At 39.6% G+C, this 24,587-nt stretch overlaps 1 protein-coding gene across 1 annotated transcript in view; it reads left to right on the top strand.

The window, feature by feature from the left end:
- LOC148405053 (receptor-type tyrosine-protein phosphatase U-like) overlaps positions 1-23,873 on the top strand; it is a gene marked incomplete at its 3' end in the record, with an annotated part of 58,217 nt that extends 34,344 nt beyond the window's left edge. The window contains exons 7-15 of the mRNA XM_088407296.1: positions 442-551; positions 3,726-3,927; positions 8,348-8,450; positions 8,543-8,816; positions 15,075-15,111; positions 19,704-19,842; positions 21,379-21,402; positions 21,592-21,746; positions 23,686-23,873. Of these exons, the coding sequence (XP_088263422.1) occupies positions 442-551; positions 3,726-3,927; positions 8,348-8,450; positions 8,543-8,816; positions 15,075-15,111; positions 19,704-19,842; positions 21,379-21,402; positions 21,592-21,746; positions 23,686-23,873 (1,232 nt within the window). The remainder of the gene's footprint in view (positions 1-441; positions 552-3,725; positions 3,928-8,347; positions 8,451-8,542; positions 8,817-15,074; positions 15,112-19,703; positions 19,843-21,378; positions 21,403-21,591; positions 21,747-23,685) is intronic.
- Between the last annotated feature and the right edge of the window lie 714 nt (positions 23,874-24,587).

Below are 24,587 nucleotides of genomic sequence, written 5' to 3'. Positions count from 1 at the left end.
TGACCTTTAGGTAGCTCTTTCTTTGCTGCTTTATCTGCTAGCAATCCTTAGTGCTTCTGCACATTATTTGCACCATAACTGAGGGCAAATCACTTTCTTTCATGCTAATGAAGACAAAAGAAGAAGTAATGACAAAACAGCTAGAAACAAGCAATTGTGAAATGATAAGAGAGTTATTGATACTGTACATTTAAACATGGTATGGTTTTCAAAAAAGATGTTTGCATATTATCACTTTGATAGAGACTTGTTTAAGAACCTGGCGTAATTCCTGACAAATTTAGGCCATACAGTAATTGATTTGTGATCTGTATAGTCCATGCCTGCTATAAATTTGACTACCAGTATATCTTTTTTTTTGCCCCTTGAACTTTAATGTGAGTATGACCAAGCTGATATAAACAGAAGAGGCTCATCGTCTCTTCTGACAATGTCTTGCAGTCCCAGGAGGCATAGCACCGGAGTCGCTCACCTTCACCCCACTGGATGACATGATCTTCCTGAAATGGGAGGAGCCTCTTGAGCCCAATGGCCTTATTACCCAGTATGAGGTAAGTGTTTTGAAACAAATGTCACACCATAGATGAAAACAGCTGCTGACGGCATTTTTTTTCATGCAGTATCACATAAGTGTGTTCTGTCAAATGCGCTGTATAGGTGTGTTGTATCTATTTCCTAGCATGTATAAGAACGTCTGCAGCTGCCTGGCATATAATTTAGAGAAACTGTGAATGTGTGAGTGTTTTTTTTCTTTTTTTTTTAAACACTGGGTGAACTTTTTACCCCGCTATTCGCTGGATATAACAGTGTATGCAGCTTACGTTGGAGAACATTGTTTAATCAAATCCTTTTTACCTTTGCTCTTTTTTTTTTTTGTTTCTGGAATTGTTCATGACACGCCAGCCTCTTCCATAGCTGCTATCTCTCTCATACATATGGCTTCATTTAGAGAAAGACAATGCTTGACTGATCAGCTGCAACTGGGGTTGGAGACTTATCTATTATTGCACATTTTCCTCTGACAAGAATTCAACCCTTGACATACGGGGGATGAGAGTCAAAATCACCACTTTCCCAACACAAACTAAATTCAGTGGGATTGCCAAAGTCAAACGCCCTAAAGGGTGCGCGATTTGGAATTCAATCTACATCCTTCACAGAAAAAAGTAGCACCACAGAAGGGTACCATTGATTGCACTCTGATTTTCTGGCAACTAGTCTAAGGTGCACCCCGGCTGTTGCTCTAAGTCAGCTGAGATAGTCTCAAGCTCACTCATGACTATAGAGGACAGGTGGTATAGAAAATATATGTTTTTTTTTGTACCACAAATAAAATACTCGTTTAAAATAACAAAGATAGTCGAAGAATATCTTCTCTTGACACTGTACATCAGTGGTCCCCAACCACCGGGAGCCGTGGCACATTTCGCACTGGATGGCTCAAAAAGACCCCAAAAAAATCAACACATTCATCACCCCTACCCCGTCGATTACCTTCTTAGGGGCAATTTTAGTCGAGCTGGGTGATTATATGATTGCGACTTGTGATATTATGTGACCAGCTGGGAGCAATGAGCATATTTACTCAATCTGACACGGTGGAAATGTGCGTGACGGAAGTCAGTCAGAGTCCAGCTTTTCCTTTTAACATTAGTTTGCAAAACAAACTAAAGAGAATGAGAGAGAAAAGGAAAGAAGCAGTAAACGGAACATAATATTAACAATGAACCGGCGCGAATGTGCAGCTAAACGCATAGCTCACGGCAGGCTATGACTTGGCATCATCTTGTGAAGATGAAACTATTTTGCCAAGTGAGTTTTTTCCAAAATGTGTATGGCAGTGTCTCCAGAGTGACTGGAGGAAATGAAAAAGTTGTGCAAGGTAGTATCATCAAAAACAAGGAGAAACTCAACCCTGTTGAATCATTTGAGCAAGTTGGACCCAAGTGATGAAGTGAAAAGCATGAAAATGTGAAACAGTTTGCACAGCCTGCCCATGTTAGCGCTAGCTAGCAGTTTAGCCCGTGTTGAATAGTCATTCAGTGACCCGACCAAAGCAGAAATCATTTCTATCACCTTTTGATCATGCACATCGGCAAGTAGCAATAATGTTAAATGCTTTAGTCAGTGTTCCTGAGGGGTTCTTCTTAGTGAACTGAATTTAAAAGAAAGAAAAGGACATTTGTTGCATTGTTGAAAAATGTTTAAAATGATTGAAAGAAGAAAACAAAACTCATTTTTCTTTTTTTTTTTTTAATTTACAAAAGGTTTTGGGGACCAGTACAGTCCACCCTATCATAAAACTGGTCTTGAACTATAAACTGCAGACAGCCTCTTTAGATAACACACATGCATGTGTGATGCTGTAGGCCATTTTGTTGAGCATGATAATTAGTTGATGTTTACTTGTTCAGACCTTCTGTCTATGGCACGACATCAGCAAGGCCTGCCAACCTTTTGCTTCCTTCGCCTCTTGCAAAGTCCCTTCAAAGCAATTATTGAATGGGATTTCTGGTGGCGGCTGTTTTTTGTTGATCTCTCAGCTCACTGTAAATGCTTTACACAGAGCAATAAAAATTTGCTTCATTTCGCTAGGACTAAAACATTGGTCTACTCTGAGCCAATTGACTAATACAAAGCGTCTTCAACTTCTTACTCATTGCAGCATTTCCACTTTCAGAACCATTAAAATCTCTTCTAGGGACAATCAGTAAATTTGTGGCTTGAGTGGTATCTTCGCACAGTTGAGTGTTGCAGCGGAAAGCAACAGAGGTGGACAATTGCTGGAAAAAAAACAAACTGCAGCAGGAAAACTGTGGCTGGACCTTATGGCTCCATGTACTCTTTTACTTAGTAATGAGCCACAGATACAAGGTACAATTTTCAACGAAGAAACGGATAGCCATAAAATACTGTACACTAGCAAGAATAAGGAAAGCGTAGAATTTTTAGATTTTTGCCCTGCTCAATGACTACAACCGAGTATTTCGATGACCAACACTCTACGCGCTTTTCTTTATGCTGCAGGTACTCATGAATTTTATGTATTTAAGTATTATAGTAAAATGCAAAATGTATACATTATATGCACTGTGTTTGACAGCTTGCCTGCAGGCACCGGCCGGCTAGGTCTCGCTTATGCCTAGTGTTTTAAAACTGATTAGCTGCTACATCTGCAATTGATTACATTTCTGACATTTTAGACTTAGGAAAACTGGGGTCCCTTTTTAAATGTGTTATGCGTTCATTTTAAAGTACATCATGTCTCTGTGTGTGTATGTGTCTCTGTTTCTGTGTGTGTGTGTGTGTGTGTGTGCTCCCTGGCAAAGACTTCTCCCAGCTCTAATGTGCTGTATGGTATGTGCTCATCCTTGTCAGATTGCTGCCATGTGATCTCATTGAGCAGGATATAATTGGTAATTCACTTGAGAGTACTTTGCAAGTGTGGCAAATAACCCCTTCAAGAAAAAGTTTGCAAAAGACAGCAATTTCTGAGCTTTAAATTGATTTAATGACCTTTATTAATGTCTGAATCTCTCGCAGTCTATTTAAACTGCGCTCTTTTGTCCGTGTCCCGCCGAAATGAAGTCGTCTAACTTGTTAGTTTTACTTTTTTTGAACGCCAATCAGCAATTACAGCAATTGAAAATCAAGTTTTTCTTTTTGAAATGTTGTTGGAACTCCCATAACTTGTAAAATTGTTGTCACTTTTCATTGGCCTACAGATCAGTTACCAGAGCATTGAGTCATCTGATCCTGGCATCAATGTCCCAGGCCCGAGAAGAACTGTTTCCAAGCTCAAGAATGAGACCTATCACATGTTCTCCAATCTTCACCCAGGAACAACCTACTTGATCTCTGTGCGAGCCCGTACAGGGAAAGGCTTTGGCCAGACAGCCCTCACTGAAATCACCACAAACATCTCCGGTATTGTATTGCTCAGAAGTTCCATCTGTACTGATATGTCAGAACGGACCATCTGTCCACAATCAACATATGCAGATTTTTTGGGATGCAATCACAAAGCATCTCTTTTGGAGATTGTCTAGTTCCGACCTAGCTATAAAAAGCAGACTTATGAACCGCAATGGAGGATAGTAAAAATGGATCAAATTGGCAACCGAGAAAGCTATTTATAGAGGATTGCCAAAATGAATACTGTGCTACATATAGAGTGGCTCAGGACCATTTGAATTTTGTGGGAAAATACAAACGCGTATCGCATAACGCCACAATTGTGTTTTCATTTCCTCTACTTTTTGGAGGAAAATGTTGACCAATAATAAGGTCACACATGCTGGACCTTAATCAACAACCACACAATTATTGCCAGATTGGACATGATTTGCCAACCTGAAAATCAGAAAATCCTGCCAAAGTAACCATCTTCAATCAGTGATGTGAAAGCTGTACTTTGTGCGGTCAGCGTTTCTCATTGCAGCACACAGGTTCACCTCCACCGACCGTGTGCTACAATTACTCTAAGATGTTCTTTTGACCACGCAGTCTTTCTTTTTGTGTCAAAAGTGATGCTCCCAGATTGCAGCGGCTATTTTCCATAGCGTCTCTTTGCAAAATGTGAGCCTGTCATCTTGTTGTCCTTATGACATTAATTAACTTACGGAGAAACATCACCAAGAGGACTCTGCTGAATATTATTTATAAAGAAGTATGTTGCGTATGTTCTTGGGAGCGGACTGTCACATCTGAGGCTCTCAGAGCTTATTAATGCTGATGGAAATGCAGCCTTGCTCTTTGTCTCTCTTTTTAATGGTGCATTTGTGCTTGTTTAGGGATTGCATAGCACCTCTCAGGTACGCGGCGAGCTGGCACTCCAACCGTGTCTCGCTCACACTGTCTAAATCCCTCTTCTGAGAGGTCGTTTTGTTTAATTATAGATTTAAGGCGCAATCTCTGCCTACTGGCTGTATGTCATAGAGAACTTTGGCATATAGCCAGTCTGCAGAAAGTGCCCAAAGGTCTTTGCAGATCTTCTTCAACTCCCTGTGTTGGCTGTCAATTAATAACTTTGGCTTAAAACAGTGTTTTTTCAACCATTTTTCAGTGATATTTTTTTAGCGAAGGTACCTCTAACCAACTCATAGCGTTTTGGAATGAGGAAAAATAGGACTTAACACAGAATGCTGTTGCATCCATGTCTGATTTGTTAAGCTTTTGAATTACTTTTGTGGCAGTATCTCTAGTCGTTTTATTTAGCTCCTCCTTATATTCATGAACTCCTGAAGATAACCCTAACCCATAATCATTATATTTCTAGTTTGGCTGCCATAAAATTGTGTCCCTAATGACATTGCATGTCCATATACACCTCAACAAAATATTGGCAATTGAGTCATTGTAAAATAATTTAGCAATATGTAACCATATGTTCAAATTAATTTGCCCTTAATTTGAGAAAATAATGTACTGTACCTGTAAAGGCGTTTGAGCAAAACTAATTACATTTTCAGCTTTTTTAAAATATTTGCATTGCACTTCTGATGAAGCTTCCACTTACAAGTAGTTAAATGGTACTTTTTTTTCATGGCATGAAGTGGTCTTTTACTGGTATTTAGCAACTTCAAGGAAGATGGTAGGAATCCTGCCACAGGAAAAAAAACTACTACAATTGTCGTCACTTCCTCTCTTCCCCGTTTGTTATAACCATGGCAGTTGATTCGAATGTCTACAGACAATTACGTCGTGGCAACACTGCAAAAAACAATGAATAAACAAAAAAGGTTTCATCTAGGCCAGCTGTCCCCAACCTTTTTATCACCACGGACCGGTCAAGTCTTGGGATTTATATTGCAGACCGGGTGCGCGTCACCGACTGACCGCTCTCAAAAGCACATCATCCTTCTCACTATGTAATATCAACAGTGACCAGAAGCCGTGCCAAAACACAAAGATCACGCCAAACAAAGCACAAATGAATGAACTGTTAAACTAAAACATTATTTCGGGTGCAGCCCACGTGGCCCGGTACCAGTTGATCCACGCACCAGTACCGGGGTGCGGACCGGTGGTTGGGGACCGCTGGTCTGGGCTACCCAGACAGTCAATGGTCAACACTGGCCCAAGTTTCACTTGTGTCGTGATCTCAAAGACAAAGAGGGATTACCACCTGACGCTGCCACTGTGCTGTTCCAACTGGTAGACTAGTACAGTGAGTAGCTAGCAAAATGATAATGCTGATATTAGCTATCTGAAATTTGTGTGTGGTAGCAATAATAATCTCGAAAGTTGCAGTTCCAAAGACCACAAAGACATGACCAGCCATTTAACTCATAAGCATGATATTGTTCAGGCACAACTCAACTAATTAGGTCATTGCTACTCATCCTTCACACAGCCACTCGGCGATCAAAAAAAAAAAAAATTAAAGCTCAAGTTTTTACAACACTATGCACTGACCTTTTTGAGAAATATAGTCATCAGGCAAAACACTACCACTTTTGTCCTTATGATGCCGCTATAATCAACGCAACCTGAAAATGATCAAGCGTTTGAAATAGCTTTCAATTAGATTTGATGATACCTGCAGAAACCCTGTTAAAGTCTGACTTACCCCCTGAAGTGCCTTCTCTTACCCCATTTGAGAAGTGCTGGCTTAAACTGTATTTTCTGATTGGCGCTAGCAGCTTGCAATCACTGAACACTTCTGCTACCACAACAGTCGGCATCTTTAAATCACAGCCATGGCTGTGTATCTACACACGCATTCAGAGATGCGTGTTCTTCAAGGTCAGTCCACCTGCAAAGACATCAGCCCCTCTTGCAAAGGAATTGTATGGCCAGCCACTCTCCTCCCCTAATTTTTAATGCCCAAACCTAATTTATTTCAGCACTGGATGCCTTGGTGTAAGCCAACCATTTTTAATATAGTAATCATTTATTCTACATGAATAGTTTTAGCTCTCTTCCCTTGCTAATTGAGTGGTGATATTAAAGTGAAATGTGCTGCCACAACTCCAGGGAGGAGCATGACTTAAGCCAAATCCTTTTAAATGAAAAACCCAATCAATTTAGCCTCAAGACCATGACTTTTAATTGGACCTATAGCTAGAAAAACCTGATGAGGAGCTCATACAATGTGCTGAATATGAGGATATGGGCATTTATTATGTTAGCTTTTTTTGAGGAAACTAATGTGCCAACTAAAACAGCCTGAACATGTTAATGGGATAATGACTATGGAAACTACCTTGGAGTTCCTGACTTTGTGTTGGAACATTTTCAGTTAATGGAAACAGGTCAAGCTCAAACTTCTTCTTCTTCTTCAGTTTTTTTTTTTTTTTTTTTTAGAAAATAAAATTCCCATTATGGATGTTGAATGAATCCGTCTTAGAGCAAAACATGTAGCCTTGATATAGTGCCAAGTGACTATGTCACCTTTAAGCAACATTTCTAGTTTTGAATGGTTTCAATTACGGAGCGAGTCTTACAATATTTCACTTCAGCCACATTTAATTCTAGAGTTTCCACTACGTATACTTTACAAGCTAAAGGCAGTTAAAAACATCTTTGGTGTGAGTTTGTTTTCTGAGCAATTTAGTGATGATAATATCTAGCTCCTCTTGGCCATAATTATTCTAACTAGAGGCACGATCGTCATTAGTTAATAAGGTGGTATGGCTCAGTGTGAGAATCCCATCTCTCAACCAAATGGTTGTGGGTTCCATCCCATGTCCTGGTGAGCATGTCAAAGTGTCCTTAAGCAAGACACTGAAGCCTAATTTGCTCCAGGCATCACCCACTTGTATATCAAAGTGTGTGTGAATGAGTGAATGTGAGCCTTTATAAAGCACCTTGAGCTCCATATGGTGTAGAAAGTGCTAGATAAGTGCACCCCTTTTATAATATGTGCATTCTAATGGTGGAGCACTCTATTGGTATTGTATTTGTTTGTTAGTTAGAAGGCCACTTGTTATGCAGGTTTATGGACAAATGGGGAGAATTCATTTACACTTTGAACGCCATTGGCATGAAAAGACAACTGGAACGCTACCAAGCAGTATCATTTGTGTCAATTGAGAACACCTGTTTTTTTGTTTTTGTTTGTTTTTTGTTGCTTGTTATGAACATTTGAAATAACACTATGGTCAATCAGAATGTTTGAAATTGGCTGGCAGATATTCCCTCTTTTTTTTTTTTAATGTCATGCATTAAAAGTTAAGATCCTTGTTTAATGCACCTCTCCCACCTCAAAGTTTTCTAACTGCAGTATATTTTTCTCACTGTTTTACAATACAAACGTGGCAAAGTAAAAATGTCAGATTTGTCATGGTCTCAGACTTTGGCATATACTTTAGTCATGTCTTAATTAAAAACAAATCATTTTCAGCACCCACATTTGATTATGGAGACATACCATCCCCCTTGAGTGAGACTGAGAACACAATAACAGTCGTGCTGCGCCCCGCCCAAGGTAGAGGCGCACCTGTCAGGTGAGAAAATCCATTTCAAATTCTTGAAGGGAATTTTTCCTTGCAGCAAAAATAACATGACAAATGTTATATCCGTATCTATTTGCGTCCAGCACATACCAGGTCGTGGTAGAGGAGGAGACTGTGAAAAAAGTGAAACGGGAGCTGGGGCTTCAGGAGTGTTTCCCTCTGCCGATGTCCCACGGTGAGGCCTTGGCCCGGGGCACCCCGCACTACTACACTGCTGAGCTGCCACCCAGCAGCCTGCCAGAGGCCAGTCCCTTCACTGTGGGAGACAATCATACTTACAACGGCTACTGGAATACTCCTCTGGACCCCCGCAAAAGCTACCTTGTCTACTTCCAGGCTATGAGCAACTTCAGAGGGGTGAGTGTTTGTCGATTCTCACAGGTTGTGCAGCATGTCTGCCATCGCTTTGCCCAGCTGTAGGCTTCAGGAAACACGGTGAATTGCAGTCAGCAATGAGTGGAGTGAATGATTTTTTGTTTGTGCTAATGATGCGTTTAAAAAAGCTGGCATTGTCACTCACAACCCTTGAAAAGAGTGTTTATGCTGTAAAAGGATTGGTAGATGGCAACATTTTAAGCTTGTGGTCTAAGTACAGTACTTGGGTATGATATATGGTTATTTAGCACCATTTTGATTGTCTGCAAAACAAAACATGCCAGGAATTGGGTTTTACTTGCACGCATTTCTCTTGGCCAGTAAAGTTGTAATTAACACAAATTCCTGGGTGTCAACAGCGTCCCCCTCATCGTCTGGCTTTTATTTGATATGCTTGCCTTGCTCAGAGTTTTATTTGACCAGATGCCCACAACTCAATCGTTTCATGTTTGTCCTTAATTTATCCGCTCTTTGCAGGTCGTGCATTTAGCTGATTTTCGATATTCTTGGTTGAGAAGCCCAATGTTGAATTTGCATGTCCATCGATGCTCCCTCACCCTGAGCCTCTCGTGATACCCAGAGGGTATTACCTTCCAAATTCGATTACACCAAGAGCCGCTACCAGGACTAAGCAATTACTTAACAATAATTGGGCCGAGGTGCAGATGATCAGAGGGTTTAAGATTTGCCATACAGGTTTTCTATTAATTGCCTTTTTAGGTTCATAAATGATTGGCATCCAGGTATAAATTGGACCGTTTCAAAATTTACATTGCTTATTATATTTGAAAAAATGTTGGGTCAAATATAACCCAAATTGGCTTTTACAGCGACTGACCCAACATTTTGTGATATTCCCATTAACCCCCCCCAAAAAAAAAAATGCTGGGTCAGTTGGGTAAAACTAAAACATATTGGGTCAAAAAGTGACCAATTTAAGTTTTGGGGTTATTTACATAACAAAATGTTGGTTCAAATAATAATCCCCCCCTCCAAACCAATTTTGCTGGGTCAGCCGTTTGCAAAAAAAAAAAAAAAAAAAAAAAGTAAAAAGGGACAACCATAATTTGTAAATAGTTTATTTAACCCCAAAAGTTGGGTCAAAACAATAACCTACAAAATAACCCAATTTAATGGGTCAGTTGGATTGAAAAAATATCCCAAATTAGGTTTAAAAGGGAATAGCCCAATATTGAGTTATTTGTTTAACTCAAAACAAGCCCAAAGTTGTTATGTGAATTTTTCATTCCATTTAAATCCTGGGTTCTTTTGTTGGTTATTTATTTGTTTTTTTGTGTTTGTTTTTTTGCTGGATTATTCATTTGGCCCAACATTTTGGAGTTCAACAGTTAGCCCAGTGTCTGTCTGAACCAATTGTATTTACAGTGTAGCCTGTCTTTTCCCATTGCCTTTGGTGAATGACTTGTTGTGCCTCAAATAGGAACAAGCATCAGTCAACTTTCACCAAATCTTTTGTTTTGCATTTGTGGATTTGGCATATACATTACATTTTACTGACACTGTGTGCCACTGTATCCTGGTAGAGTTTATTATCATTATTATTTTTTTAATAATAATAATAATAATAATAATAATAATAATAATAATAATAATAATAATGGAATGTGTTTCTTTTGCACAACAATAAATCAGCTATAGACAGCAATGTGACATGGATGGTCATTCAATTCAATGTAGTGGTAGAAATGTAAAATTTACAGCATGTGCGTGTATTTATTTTTATTTTTTTACATATCTCTTTAAAATTTCAGGTTAGGGGCCACTGTACTCGTCTAGATCCCTGCAGTTTCTCCACAATTCCATACTACATAGTTTTCAGTCTTCGCACATTTTCAGCCACTATTTTGTATATAGAAACACTACAGAAAAATAATATACAAATGTGTAATATTCAGTATTTCAGGGAAAAAACTTTACTGGGTCTAAAATAGTTTTTTTTATCATATTATTGAAATGGTTTGAGTGGTTCCAGTTTAACATGCTCGTATACGGCTTCATGTTACTTTGAAGTAACAGGAAGTATGGAAATGTGAGTTGTATCGCTTCATACAGATAATGGTGTACATCTCACCTTCTGATATAGTGCCAGTAATGACTTAAAGTGCAGAATGCAAATTACTGGAGTTAGGTTTGACACAAGCGTGTAGTTGAAACAACAATTTGAGGCAGCTCCGTCCATTGCTTAGTATGATCTCATCTGTAAATGGTCTGTAGCTTTTGTTTAGTCTTTTTCCTATGGAGATCCATGTATTATGAAGTTCCATGAACAGCGGTGAGTGGCTCATCCATTACCACAATCCAACGGAGAAATATAGTGAGGGAGTGCAGTGTGAGCATATTATTTAACTAGTGTACCAAGCGTGGGCTTAAATAGGGTTTACTGGCGGAAGGGATTAGGTTTTGTTTAGTCTGGCATTTGCCCAGACTCCATGACCCACAAAGAGTGCAGCCGTGGCCTCCATTATACAAAAGACACAGTCCTTCTATTCTTGAATTTGTTGCTATTCATAAGATTCTACATTAGTGATTGCTATTGAAATAGAAATGTAAGAGCACGAATTGGATACGTCCACTTCACGGTACCTCTGGCTCAATAATGCTCAATTAGCCATGAGCATTTTTTATCTATCTCCAAGGACTATATCGAGTACTTAGCCAGCTGACATAACAAGTGTGCCTGGACAATACTGAATGGGCGGAGTAGGAAACCGCTGTTTTCTCATTGGCGCATCATTATTGTAATATTTGAGAACACACGGCTCCAACTGACCAAAACGACCCCATGCTAATGCTCGCTGGGCTTGTATCCTCCACTCTGGCCAATTCCATAAAGCTGTCGCGCTGTCCTCAGACTCCTTGAATGCGGTGTGTCTTTATCCTCCCGAGTCCCAGCCGATCCATTTGCATTCACTGTTGTCTATTTCATCTCTGCAAGACAGCACAAGTTACTTCCCATCCAAAAACAAGGCATCATTGGAAAGGTCCTCTGAGTAAACTTGGACCGAGTAGGGTAGCTCAAACGAGTCCAAAGCTATGGAGCAAAATCAAATGTCCACCACAGTGGACACAAATGATGAGGCGGGGTCTCAAGAGGATATAATAAAGACAAGTGTTTTCCGTAATACCAAGTGGAGAACTTAAAGTGCTTTCAATCAATGGCACGAAAACATTGCCACATCAATGCAAGCCCGTCAGCCCACTTTTGATTTTCGTCAGAAAAATCCTCCATGCATTTCATAATGAAAATCTATACATTTGCTCTAAGTAAATTAATAGCTTACCTGCCTCGAGTAAAAAAACAAAACAAAAACAGAATCGTTATAACACTCTGAGTTTGAATCCATAAAAACACAGCGCTGCTGTCGAGTGGGATAAAAACAAGAGGACGAATAATTAGATGGAAAATTCATTTTTGGGGTTTGTGTATGTGTGTGCGCGCGTGTGCATATTCTCGCAGCAATCATGGCGGTTCTTTGGTACAAAGCTGCACCTGCTCTGTTGGACCTAATCACATATTATTCAGTACTTGGAAAAGAAACCTTTTCGGTGCAATTCATGGATAAAAGACTGCGCTGCGTCTTACCTCCTGCAAGTATGAAATGACAACGTTATAAAAATACAACCTGCAATATCTGCATCAGACCACAAGAGAAAATCTATACAATACTGCATTATACAGATTTCCTCCCTGAGCCATATCGACTAGCTCATTAATCAAGTTTCGCTGGGTTGGTGTCAGCCTTGACAATTTTAAGACAGGCAAAAATTACACCCGGTAGTCTGCAACAGTGTGAGTAGTTTGAACAGTATGGGGCCTCATAATATTTAGCGTTTAGCTCTCCTAATTACCTAGAGAGTGGCTGTCAAGCCTGTGTAATTGCTTTGATTGATCTGTCGAAAGAGGCACTTCAAAGTCTAAAGATATAAGACTGGAGCTTTGCTGGCGAATGCAGCATCTCAGACTTCAAACACACACACGGGCAGGCACGCGCACACACACAAACAGGCACACACACGGATATGTGCTTTGGACCCTTGTGCTGCGTGTTGGCATTCTGGGAGTGTGTTTGAAGGTGCCAGGACCCACCTGCCCCTGCGGCATGACTGGCACTGTGCACAATTAAATGAATGTGCGAAGTGTGAGCTTGCATGCCAAGCTTACCAATTAACTCTTGTGCTAAAATGCCAAGCAATAAAGCGCATGCCTGCGGTTAGAGCGTAAACCTCTGTCTAGTAAATTTATACAAATACAGTAGATACTGAAAAGTGTTCTTTATATATATATATATATATATATATATATATGTACACAGTGGGCCCCCGTGTTCGAATTTAATCCGTTCAGCGGCTACGCTCGTAACTTGAACTGCTCGTATGACGGGCAATCCAAACCTATGTTAATTAGTTAATGCGTGCAACGCGCGCAAAAACCTTAGGTAAAAACATCACGACTTTATACACATATTAAAAATGAGTAACATAATCTACTGTACAGTTAAATTAAATAACATATACAAAGGAAAAATGACATTTACCTTTGGGGGCGACGTGACTTGAGCTGGGTGGAGGCGGAGGGGAGCCGAGAGCAACCCGCAGAATTTATTGATTTATTTTCTTAAACGGGAACTTTTCTCAAACTAGAACATATCACCGGCGATTTCCTTCTCTTTAATCCATAATAGAAGAAGCCTCTCAATTTTGTTGTCGATCGAGGTCCGTCCCCCGGCAAGGAAAGTCTTGCCCTTAGAAGATTGCCGAGCGGTTACAGCCATACTCACGAGCAAGGTTAACCATGCGTGCGCCTCCTTCGTATTTTTTTTTTATTATCTCCTGCTTCGTTTCTATTGTCATCATCCTCTTACTTCTTCCTTTACCGCCACTAGCAATTTTAGAAGCCATGTCTAACAGATAAAGTTTGCAAGGTCTTAACAACATTCCTTCCTTCCGTTTTTGACTGGTTTTCTCTCCTTCCTTCCGTCCCGACCAGCTGTGCCATCAAGCTAGATGAAGGCGTTCGACCAATAGCATATCGGCATCTCCGTGACTGACACCGTGACTGAAACGTGACTGTGACATTGTAAGAGCAATAGCATAACAGCGATACCGTGTTGTGCGTGAGCAAATGATTCACACATCCACTACCCTTGTAAACACTCGCAAATGTGTGCATCCCAGTGGAGTAGGGACTTTAGTTAGAAAATTAATTATAGAAAAAATAATAACAATGATGGTTAAATTAAAGCCAAAGATGGCTAAATGGCTAAGTAAAGCTTTCCTTGAGGATATATATATATATATATATATATATATATATATATATATATATATATATATATATATATATATATATATATATATATATATATATATATATATATAAAACATTGAATCAGAGGATTTTTACAAATTTTTGACTGGTGCTGTATATTTGTACATAATTCTAAAACTAATTCTAAAACTAACTAAATATTTGTATATTTGAAGACAGTTGTTTTAAAAGCCAAAAATCGTGTTGTGAATAAGCTGAGTAACTTAAAATAATTTGCCAGTTAATGTTAAATCAAATGAATGATGGTGGGCTATATCTTAAGAAGAGCTTGAAATTAATATTCAATTCATCAAAGTAACTTAGCCGGTTTGAAGAAGGCCATTTTTGCTCGTTTGTGAATTTGCTCATTTGCATAAGTGTCCCGCAATACCCTGATTGGCACCTGTAAGTTTTAATGTGATAATGCATCTCTTCCAAAAGGTAACAGGGTCGAATTGGATTAGCGTTTTGAATTTCATTAGAGTTGTTTGACAAAGGTCCCTTTTTAGAACTCTCAAGATGTCATCAGCTGGCGTTTGAAAAGAATTAATTCCGTTTCATAGTGGTGCATTGGTTTGGAACTCTTCCCCTAATCATCTTCTCTTTTTAACTCTAATCTATTCTCCTACGGCAAAACTCTCTTATCTGTGTCTTTAATACACTACCACAGCTCTCAGATGTGCAGAGATTTCAGAGCATGTTGTTATTAGAACTCTCAAATCTGAGGTAACGTGTCCTTCAAGTCAGAAGACATTTGCAGCTATGTTTAATTTGCAAAGAATGATGCATTGTGAGGGAAACCTTGTGGAGTCCACTCAAAGCTAGTATGTTAAATATGATAACAAAAATGTTTCTTTGTGTTCCTTTGCAAAACAACTCTCACCACTCGTGTGTGCTTTTTTCTTTTTCAGGAGTCAAGAATAAACTGCATCCGCATAGCTCGCAAAGGTAATTTGAATTGAAATGCGACCTTGAGTTCACATTACATTAATGATCTTTAGAGACTTTGTTGTGTTTCCTTTGTGGGGACGAACATCCCATAAAATAGCTCACAAAGTCTATTTTGCACTGCTATTTTTCTCAAGTACAAAATTGGGAAGGTGGACAAATGTTCTGCGACAGCCTTACTTGTTTGGCTGTGGTTTTCAGCGAAAAGGGCAACAGGCAGGGAGGGATTAGAGGTTAGGCTTTCATCGTGTTTGTTTGCAAGTGGCCGCTGGGACCAGTATATCAAAGGCAGCCTCTTTGTTCTCATCAGCGGTCCACGAGATGGGCTACATCTGAGGGGCTCTGACCTCGGCAGGCTCCAAAGGTCCTCCACATCAAAACTTCCGCACGGAGCCTCCTTGGCCTTGCTATGAGAAAATCCCCCACCATTTCTACTGTATCTTAGATTCTGGATTGGAGAGGACATGAAAAGGGCAAGGAAATTGACACTAAATTCTCTTGGCAGGAGAACCCCGCATCTCTTCCTCATGCTCGATAGTGAACACAAGTCATGAGTTTACAAATATCAATCCTCTATAGCAATGAACCTTCGATATACAGAAGTTGACCGAGAATCTTTTTTTGCTTTTTTGTTTTGTTTTGGAGTTATCAGTATTAAAATGACAGTGATGCTTTTCTTTTTAATGGCAGCCAGAAAGCAAAACAGCTTCATCGGTAGACACATGGTACCCTATTAATTCACCAAATGTTGAAGTTGAAGCCAACGTTGGGGAAAAAAAACAAAACAAAACAAAAGAACCAAAAAAAAACAAGATGTCTTCAGAATGTCTTAATGGTTGTTCTGGAAAATGACGGATATACGCTGACTAATTAACTACCTTCAGTGCATGCGTGAGTCATACCCCTGCATACCATCAGTGGCGGTAGTCGCTATTCCACGTTGTAACAAAAAAAAAACAACCGAAAGCCCATGACATTGGCAGGATATAATAACGTGAACATCTTGCTAGATTTTTTGCTCATGATGAACCCCCACACTAAGCACAACTTGACAGTACCATGCAATGCTGACTTAAATCCTACTTCTTATATCCAGCTGCGTCCCCATGTCTTGAGATAATATGGCTTCCTTCACTTTGTCAACATACCCTTTCGGCAGGTTTTGTTCATTAATTTTTGCAAATCCCTGTTTACTTTATTTTAGGTTTTATATGAGTTACAGGTTAGTATGAAACAAAAAAATACTTAGTGCATCAAAGTGCCTCAAAATGACAATCCCTATTGAAACTTGAAACATTTTTGATCAACTAAACTGTTTGTAGAAAAAAATAATGAAATCAATAAATAACAATAAATCTAAATTGCTCTGTAAAATTAACGCAGAAGCACACAGAAGCACAGGTTTGTCATACATTTTAACATGAAGAAAAATCTACAGAACAATGTGCTGATTGTTTTGTCGTCAACATAGTGATTTAGAAAAAAAAAAAAAAAGAGTTTAAAACTGCCGCAAATACTTGGACAATGAGAGAGCCACTGCACCATCTGTTGCCGCTGCTCCCCGCGGTCAGACCTGCCCCCACGGCATCACATCGCGCACATCTATAGGAGAATGTCTGCCTTGCGGTAATGTCATATAATTCTGGTCTCTTTTGCACCATTGCGACAGACATTGCATGTGAAGTCTTTTCTTTGCTTATGGGTATATCTGCCTTCATCACTTCCTGTTTTTGCTCTGTGCCCTGATTCTTCAACTCTAACGGCCTATCAGAGTGATCAAATGTCCAGATGGTCCAACGACGTTCCGACATGTTGAAAATGCTAAAAATGTCCCCCGACACACCTTCAACAGCTCTAACATCATGATTGTTTTTTTTTTTTTTTAACTAATCAGTCGATGCATATCGACACATGGACTCTTCTTGGGTTGGATTACTTTATCTCGGACCCAAAGAACGTCTTAAGAACAATTGCAACCTTTAAGAAACCCTGAAAAATCTCTGATGCGGACAGAAAGCATACAGCTGGAGACAATGTTATTTCCAATTGTGCCAGGTCAAAGATTTCTAATGTGATCACAGTGATCCTTCTATCATTAACATGGACTACGTCTTGTGGTCTACTAAGCTCTTTTTATCATGTAGCACGTCAGGAGCCAAGTGGAGGCAAATGATTCCGGCTTTGATAGGAAAACTGGAGATTACATTTCAACTTCCAGGTGACAGTTTAATTAAGGATCGGCTGGCAGGCTCAGTGTGACAATAGACTTTCATTTCCCCTGCTAAGCGCCAATTTCCAACATGGGGCAACCGGCAAATGCGCAGATTCACGTGGAAATCCATTTCATGGCCATGTTCACTCTGATGGAAATTCCAGGTTAGATGTGAAAAAGTGTGAAGTAACATGAAATGGAAAGGTTTACATCATCTAAATTTCCCGACGCTTGCGTAGCATGAAGTCACCAAGTAAGAGGGCCCAGCAGGGTTAAAATAGTCTTGGATTTTTAACTAAACACTGTTCCCTTGCCTCTTTGCGCTACACTTTTTGCGGCTTTATTGCTTCATGTTTAAAATAAACAAAACACCACTTTTAATAACCACAACCATGATGTACTGCAATAACACTCCCACCCTCAGTCCTAACCTGGAGTCTGAAGCTGTTTAACAGCCTGTTAATACTCGGTCTTGTTCAGCCACAAATGAAGTCACTTTTGCTTAAGACTAAACCACTGCTCATCGTTCTACATTAAGGGAGTCAAGGCATGACATAAGTGTGGTGAACTCATGGCTGTAAGGGAACTGAAGAGACGTACATGTGGGAGATTGAGGTTATGAGCAGATGGACGAGGGAATAAGGAAAAGTGAGGAAGAATGTCTCTAAAAGAAAACTTAAGTTGTGAGTAATGGGAGGGATGCTCACCATGCATTGTAAAAAAAAAAAAAAAAAAAAGTCCAAAAAACGTACTACGGTAAGGAGTTCAATGGGCATGGGAAAAAAAGGTATGCAAGGTTTTATTCATCACATTTCATACACTTTGTTTATGTACATACAATGTTCGTGGCAGGGGGCAAATCCTACTCCCTGGAATTCACTTATCACAGGGCTTTTCTGTTCTCCATTACATGACAGTTTGTTTTTATTTTCATTTAGATTTTTTTATTTCATTTTATTTAATCATTTTTTTGAGCAGAGTTATTTGGTTTTATTCATTTTATTCCTATTTTTAATCACCTTTTTAAATGTTTTTGATTAGTTTTTTATGCGGATTATTTATCAAGTGCAAGATAAAAAAAAAAACAGGTTACGATGTATTTTATGTTCAAGTAAAATATAATGGTCAAATGACTTTTCGATCTTCCATATTGTGTACTGACGTACAGAAATACTCAAATACATTTAAAATAAACCAAGAAAACTCACGTCTTTCACACAGTTTTAATTAGTTCCATGTATGCAAGACATGGTTTGTTAGTTTTCATATATTTTAATTTAAAAATATAAAAGCAGGTTTAATCAACTGAAGTTCACTTTTCCAGGACAATGTCTGAAATTAAATACATTCTTAAGTTAGATGAGCTTTAAAGTCCCAGCGATTACTTTGATTGGGTTTTAGACAAACTGCTGCAGCCTTAAAAGGCTGCCAGCTGCAGATAGTTGGTCTGCAACATTGCCTCCATCAAAGCGCTTACGTCCCCAGCAGGTTGCGGGGTATAGCTGTATCCTTGGGCCTGCTCTGACTTTCTGCCGTTCCCGAGACGTTACGCTGGCCTCGGAAAGGCCGGTTTAAGGTCTGGCAAGGCCTTGAGCGCTGACTGACACAAAGGAAAAGTAGATCAGTGGGCCTCATGAACTAGTCAAAGGAATATCCGCCATGAGGAACAAGTAGAAAGACTTGCGCGCGAGAGGACCTTTTCAGTCGCTCACAGGAAGCGAAGTGCCTCGGAAGATTCTGTCTGGAGCTGCTGTTTGGAAGACTTATGTCTCTGAAATATAATAAATTATTCAGTGTTAGCAGGGAAAGCATCTCATGGGTCTTGTAGCAACAATATGTACAGAACACTTACAGGCTCACATGGCTACACATCATAATTTAAAATGCAACCATCAGTGATCAGGAAAACATTGAAATTAATCTTGAAGCGATCCCATTATGATGGTGATTTATCTTTGCAACGCTCCTATAGAATCGCATTTTATGTCAAACATAAGATGTGGGCCTGAGTGCTACGTTTGTTGGGTTGCTTAGCACTGGCAAGATCTGTCACTACCTTATTTGCATGACGCTTTCATTATTGCCAGCAATTTGAAAAGGCCTTTTGAAATATCACTGCTATTGAAATGCAGTGATGGCATTAAGAAAGCCATTAGAATTCAGCAGATGTCGTCAGTAGTCAGGATAAGTTGAATGGATGCATTGTGGTATGAAAAGTATCTACCTGCAGAGGGAGGGGGGGGGGGGCTTTTCAAAGATGTGAATTTTCTGTGCCGCCACATCCACTTTAAATGACGACTCTGTGAATGATTTCTTGAACACATTCTGCCACCTTTAACCAGCACTGCTTTTGAAAGTTCATTTCTTCTGCTTCCCCCAGCCGCCTGCAAAGACCACCGCAAGGCTTTGGAGGTGTCCCAGAACTCGGAGGAGATGGGACTCATTCTGGGCGTGTGTGTCGGCGGCCTGGTGGTACTCATTCTGCTGCTGGGTGCTGTCATCATTATCATTAAGAAAGGGTAAAGACTAATGATTTGTATGAAGCATGCCTCATTTTGCGCACCTCCATTGTTTTCGCTCATTTTTTTTTTTTTGTAAGGGGATCTGACCCGTAAACAAATTTTCTGAAAGATTACTCTTGTTTTGGCGAGAACTGTTTTGATTGCTTTTACTCCCTTATCATGTATCACAGGGGCCAACAATTCTCATCTGCAAAGCCCATCTCAGTATGTGAAGTATTTAATTAACGGCTGATGCAATTCAATTAGCTACTTAATTACACACACCAAGCACAGGACCGAGGCATAAATGAGATGGTAATTGGGAGGGAAAAGGTGTGCTTTTAGAGACTATTAGCCAGCGAACCCAAAGGTCTCCGGTATATTTATCCAGACAGTTATTTTGCAATCCTCTAATAACTTCTTACTGTGCAACCACCAAAGTCAAACAAAATAAAAAAGTAACTACATTCAGCAGCTCCTGAGGCAATCTGTTACCTTCGTAAGACAGTCCTCACTCTGCAAGTACAAACTTTTCGGGTAACTTTGCCAAATTCATAGGAACAGATAAGGTCATCGACTTCTGTTCCAAAGTGCTGGCCTGAGATAATCAGCTTAATTTTAGCCATCTGCCTCGCGTGGTAAAATAAGTTTGATTTAACCACTCCTCCAGATCTGGCCAGCATTTTAGATCAGCATCCAACTTGACGCCTAAATTTTAGATGCGTGGCTTTGTCAGAGAGCCCAAGGAACAAGATCCAACAAACCGTCGTGCTCGTAGCGGTGCCACCAATACCCATCCCCTCTCTTTTGTCTTTGCAGCAACTTAAAAAAGATCAGAGCGAGCCAGGGCTTTAAACATTTTTAAGAAGCCAAGGGGAGGCAAGTAGACAGGGAAATTAAAAGGGAACCGAGAACAGATCCTTGTGGGACCCCAGGAGGAAACCAGAGAGAACTGCTCCCATTGCTGCCACACAAGAAGTTCAGACGCTTACTTAACTGCATTTTCTAATTTTTGGAGAAAAAAAATATTTTGACATTTTACCACTTCAGGGACAGTCAGCTTTAGATGTTCCACTGTGTGAATGCCCCAACACAAAACAGGAGGTTAGAAGTAGCCCCAGAAAAATCATATTAAACGGCTGACACAGTTTCCTGACTGATAGTGAATAATGTCCATTTTGAAAGTCTGCACTATTTTCCAAATGAGCTCGGGGTTCTGTGCTGAGTGACCATACAGTTTCCCTCTTTCGAAAATTGATTGCTGAATTTGCTGTGACAGGAAAGCCACGTGGTTTAGTGCTGGAAGTGGAGACACATTCTAATGAAAGGGAACACACGCGTTACGCTCCGCTGTGGCTTCTTGTGTCAGCACCTGCTCTTTTATACAGTACTTCTCAATATGCATCACATGGTCACCTGCACAGCTGATTTCCTGCTCCTTTGTTTTCACTGTAATCAATGCATTCTGCTTTCAGCTGACATTGTGTTCATGATACATCTCTTCTTGATTTTTTTTTCCTCCTCCTCCTCTACTTCCTCCTACACTCTTGCCAGAAGGAACTACTACTCTTACTATCCGTAAGTGATTATGGCTCTTTTTTTTCCCATATTTTTCTGATCCATCATACACATGCTTGTGCTTTGGCTGTCTGTCACACAACAGGATGTCGTGGAAATAATTGATAAGCCTATTTTAGCATTTTACTTTGATGCTTGTGTTGCTTTATTTTACACTACCCCACTCTCCCCTCCTGTATTTCTTATCAGGAAACCTGGCAACATGAATAAGACCCCCATTACTTATCGCCAGGAGAAGAGCCACATGGGCTCAATGGAACGCAGTTTTACCGACCAGAGCACCCTCCAAGAGGATGAGAGGATGGCCCTCTCCTTCATGGATGCACACACATGTGGAACCCGAAGTAAGACACAAATTAATTTCCAAAATTGACTTTCAGCATCTCCGGTCCTGAAAATGGGTTGACGAAACATTTGTAGTGCTTTTCTTCCATTTTGGACCAAAACAAGTTTGAGTTTACAAATGGAATTCAGTCTGTAGAAGCCATTTGTGATTCTTGTCATTTCTCTTTGAATTGATTGCCCTTTTTCTATTGTCAGTCTGATGACAAGGAAAGACAGATAGATGTGTTTACTACACAGTTGTAAGTGTTCTCATTTGGCTACTTTAGTAAATAGTCGTACAAATACTGTGGTTTTGATAATAGAAATTGTATACCTCATTGGACTTCAGAATTATTCTGTTTCATGTAGTAAATAGTTTTATCAAGAGGTTAAAAAAAATTGAGATTTTTTTTTAATCTCATCTAAAATTTTCTGAGAAAACCCTGAACCAAAATTTTTCTTTAGATACATTGCAGTATTGTAAAAGTGGCTTTAGTCATTTGTTTTCTTTAACAGACTTTGACAGATGCAGTTGTGGCCATTTACTTTTTGCTGCATTTAAGACAAGTCCCGAGTGCTGGCAGCAACCTCTAGTTTCGATCATCAGGAGGAATGGTGCTGTTTCCTTTTGTTCATGGTCAATCAATTTGAAAACATCATTAAAATAAAATGCAGACTTGCTCAAATGCGGGGGGCGCTCTCGCGTTTAGTTTGGCAAAGACCTTTGCTACGGCTTGTTACATTGTTGCTGTCGTAGCTGCAGTCGCTGCTGCGTGCTTTGCATTTATGTGGTAGGCTAAACACGAGCTTTTTCTGTGGTAAGCAAACTCTTCACATAGAATGCATATCACTCAACCTTTATTAAATGTGCCTTTGGGGCATTTTTTACAAGTTAAATTTACCATTTATCGGACCGTCAACTCACAAACATTTTCACGTCTGATTTCTGCTCCTGAACTTGCACTCCCACCCACAGCAAGACTGTCAATTATGCCAAACACAATGACGGCCAATCAGGGTCCACTTCAGGTTGTGATTCACCCTTTTATTCAACAACCAAAGTGCATAAAAAAGGATCCTATCAGCATACAGAAAGCATAAAGTTAAGGATTAAAAATTACATTAAAAATAAAAATTGATTGCCCAAAAAATATTATTTTGGTACACCTAATAACACTTATGATCCATCAATCTTTCAATAGAACTTTCTTTAAACACAATTTCCATACTTTCATAATTTCATAAATAGTAGCCACCACCAACGCCTACACACACACACACACACACACTCACACGTACAGAGTTAAAAATAATCCTGTAATGACCTAAGGGCCTGAGGGACAGAGCAATGATGTGACACTTCCTAAGTGAAAATAGGTTGTTAAAAACGTTTTTACAGGTTTTATAAAATGCTAAATGGATCACAAAAAACTGTTTTGCTAGATAGGTAAATGGTCTGTCGTTTATCTACGATTCTGACATGCATATGACAATGTGTTCATGAGTGTTCATAGCTGATTTATAGTCCCTGGAAAACATGAAAAATGACTTTTAGCTGTGTTAGTATTATTGCCCTTATTTCATTTTTTGTTATGTTAGAATGATTGCAAATATTCTTTCTTCTGAATCAACAGCGCACATTCTTGGTGTAGAAACTGGCGGCAATGTTTTTATTGGGGAGAAGTTCAAATTATAGCAAAAGGTGGTGGTAAACACTTGAAGGCACATCTATGTTGAGTGTGTTTTGATATTATCTGGCATTTTGGGAAATTATTTGCTCGAAATTTGAACACCAAGCTTATTTTTGTGGTGGGGGTATTTTTGGCCTCTAGCTATCTTTACAGCGTGAAAAATTTACTGGCTCCTATAAATGTAGTTCATCTGCCCGTGAACTTTTCCCGAAAGTTGTTCTCATGTAAAACACTGTTAAGGTTCCATTGGTAAAATTTCCTGTCGCAGGTGATCCGCGCAGTTCTGTAAACGAGGCCAGCAGTCTGCTTGGAGGCTCCCCGAGGCACCCGTGCGGACACAAAGGCTCCCCCTATCACACGGGGCAGCTGCACCCCGCTGTCCGAGTGGCCGACCTGCTCCAGCATATCAACCAGATGAAGACGGCTGAGGGCTACGGTTTTAAACAGGAGTATGAGGTGAGCTATTGTTCTTTGCTCTCACCCTCGGTGGTAATTCTACGTTATCACCGTATGTCATATGCAGAGCTCTCGGGGAAAAAAAGATGGCTTTATGACTCAATTAGTCTGAAGAATATTGAAATGTAAATTCCACAGCATGGGTGTAATTTACCCCCTTTTCTTCACCGTAGATCAGTCCAGAGCGATTGCTTATTAAAACAAACAAAAAAAAAGATCTAGATTATTTCTTTCTTAGTGGTGAAACTTTAAAAATTAGGCCACCTTTAAAACCATGGCGAGAGAGTTTTGTGCATATTTTCAGTATTTACATAAGTGCAATGCATCACTGTGCACAGAGCTCACACAATAAAGATTTACTTGCTACTGCACCATTAAATATTGACAGTGATGTCCAGCACCTATAGAAACACAGCCAATGTAAGTGCATGTAATTCAGTAAAGTTAAATGCATACAAGGTCACTGTCAGTATGCTATTCTAAAGCTTCTTGTTTGAAAGCCACTTAGCGAATCTAAATGAGTTTTAGTTTGCATAGTTATAATAGACGGCATGCATGAAAAACACTTAGATATGTTGTATAATCGATGCAATCCCGCCACTGTTGATATTAATCATGGCCACTGCTGTATATACTGTAATTAGATTGTGAGAAAATTGACTGATGGTCAAGCAAAAAAATACTGTTAGCATGCAACAGAAAACACGATGTAAG

Source organism: Hippichthys cyanospilos, unplaced genomic scaffold (assembly GCF_059441005.1).
Source record: "Hippichthys cyanospilos isolate Australia breed blue-spotted pipefish unplaced genomic scaffold, RoL_Hcya_1.0 HiC_scaffold_73, whole genome shotgun sequence".
Taxonomy (NCBI): Eukaryota; Metazoa; Chordata; class Actinopteri; order Syngnathiformes; family Syngnathidae; genus Hippichthys; species Hippichthys cyanospilos.
The sequence above is the reverse complement of the archived record's forward strand: the minus strand, read 5'-3'. Positions and strand labels throughout refer to the sequence as shown.